Source organism: Sphaeroforma arctica (assembly GCF_001186125.1).
Source record: "Sphaeroforma arctica JP610 unplaced genomic scaffold supercont1.1790, whole genome shotgun sequence".
NCBI classification, from domain to species: domain Eukaryota; class Ichthyosporea; order Ichthyophonida; genus Sphaeroforma; species Sphaeroforma arctica.
In genome coordinates, this window is record NW_014038768.1 from 1 (window position 1) to 1,599 (window position 1,599).

At 36.2% G+C, this 1,599-nt stretch overlaps 1 protein-coding gene across 1 annotated transcript in view; it reads right to left on the reverse strand.

Annotated features, from left to right (window-relative positions):
- Positions 1-197: 197 nt before the first annotated feature.
- Positions 198-1,599, reverse strand: part of SARC_11620 (hypothetical protein) — a gene marked incomplete at its 3' end in the record, with an annotated part of 5,379 nt that continues 3,977 nt past the window's right edge. Inside the window, exons 4-6 of the mRNA XM_014294287.1 lie at positions 1,331-1,511; positions 490-662; positions 198-295 (exon numbers count right to left, since the gene is read on the reverse strand). Of these exons, the coding sequence (XP_014149762.1) occupies positions 198-295; positions 490-662; positions 1,331-1,511 (452 nt within the window). The remainder of the gene's footprint in view (positions 296-489; positions 663-1,330; positions 1,512-1,599) is intronic.

Genomic DNA, 1,599 nt, shown 5'->3' on the forward strand with positions numbered 1-1,599 from the left:
ATATATATATATATATATATATATATATATATATATATATATATATATATATATATATATATATATATATATATATATATATATATATATATATATATATATATATATATATATATATATATATATATATATATATATATATATATATACATATACATACATACATACATATATACATACATATCTATATACATCACTTACTGCACGCTAGTTTCGTTCTTGTGCGGTGTCATATTGTGTCGGTGAGCTGTGTTTGGTCCCACATTTGCTTCTATTGTAAATTCGCATGATTCACCTGTGCGTTTAAGAAACAAGGTTTAGCGTTAGGGGCGTATATTGGTTTCTATGGTGCTCTTGTACGGTTGGCATGACAACAACATGACAACAAGTACTTAATTTCGTACGGATCCCGGCATTGGCATCTATCGTAATTTGTGTGACTAGGTACATATAATGAGCTTATACACTCGTGCACATACGCGCACTTACCGGGTGCGAGGGAGCCTCTCAACGGACTGACTACCAACCATGAGTCATGGAACTTCTGTGATTTGCGACTTTGTTCGTCGGCCGAGTCCTTCGAACGGGCCACAAAGCACCACCTCACAGTATCATAACCCACATTAGTCAACTTCACCTGGTGCTTAATGGCCTCCATATACCTGCAGGACAGTTGAATGAGGTAGTTGATAAGCGGTTGATAAGCGGTTGATATATATATATATATATATATATATATATATATATATATAGTCATAATCAGGACGAGAGATTATGGGGCCACGAGGAGACATTAGGTGATATGTGGAAAGACGTGAGAGGTGAATACCTCACAATTTTTGCATCACCCAATTCGCCTTGTTGGATATTAAAGTATATGTTTATATTGTTTTAGGATTGAAGTATATGTTTATATGTTGGAGGATTAGGAACAAGTCTACGGATGCGTCATATATAACCATCTTCAGCCCGGGCTTAACCATAACAGCCATACATTAGGTCACCAAATTTGACCGCACTGTATCCATGTCTACCGTTAATGTAAAGTTTCTGTATACGACATGAAGGCCTCACACCAACGAACAGAATAAGTATCTTTAACGCATACCTGAAGACATCTAACTCAACTATAATAGTATCGCCACAGGCAATATACGATAAGATAGATTTATCTTTTCTCAGTATACACTAAGTAGACTATAAAACACCGAACAACCCCACACAAACAGCCATATTCATATCACCAGAGGCAATATACGTTAAACCATACCCTAATTCACCAAACTCAACCATATTCGTATCACCAGAGGCAATATACGTTAAACTTTACCTCAAGTCACCAAACTCAACCATATTGGTATCCACAGTAGCGTCTGGGAGAGCAATATTCTTGAGTCGGTCATTGTCGCGCAAGACGTTCTGGTACACTGTTTCCAGCTTAGCCTCATCCACAATGTTCACATCCACACTCAGCACAGCGCTTACAGGCTTATGATCACTGATCATTATGGCTGCAGATATAATGTATATGGAGATATAAATATATATATACATATGCAAGCATATATATAAATACGTATACACACACACACACACATT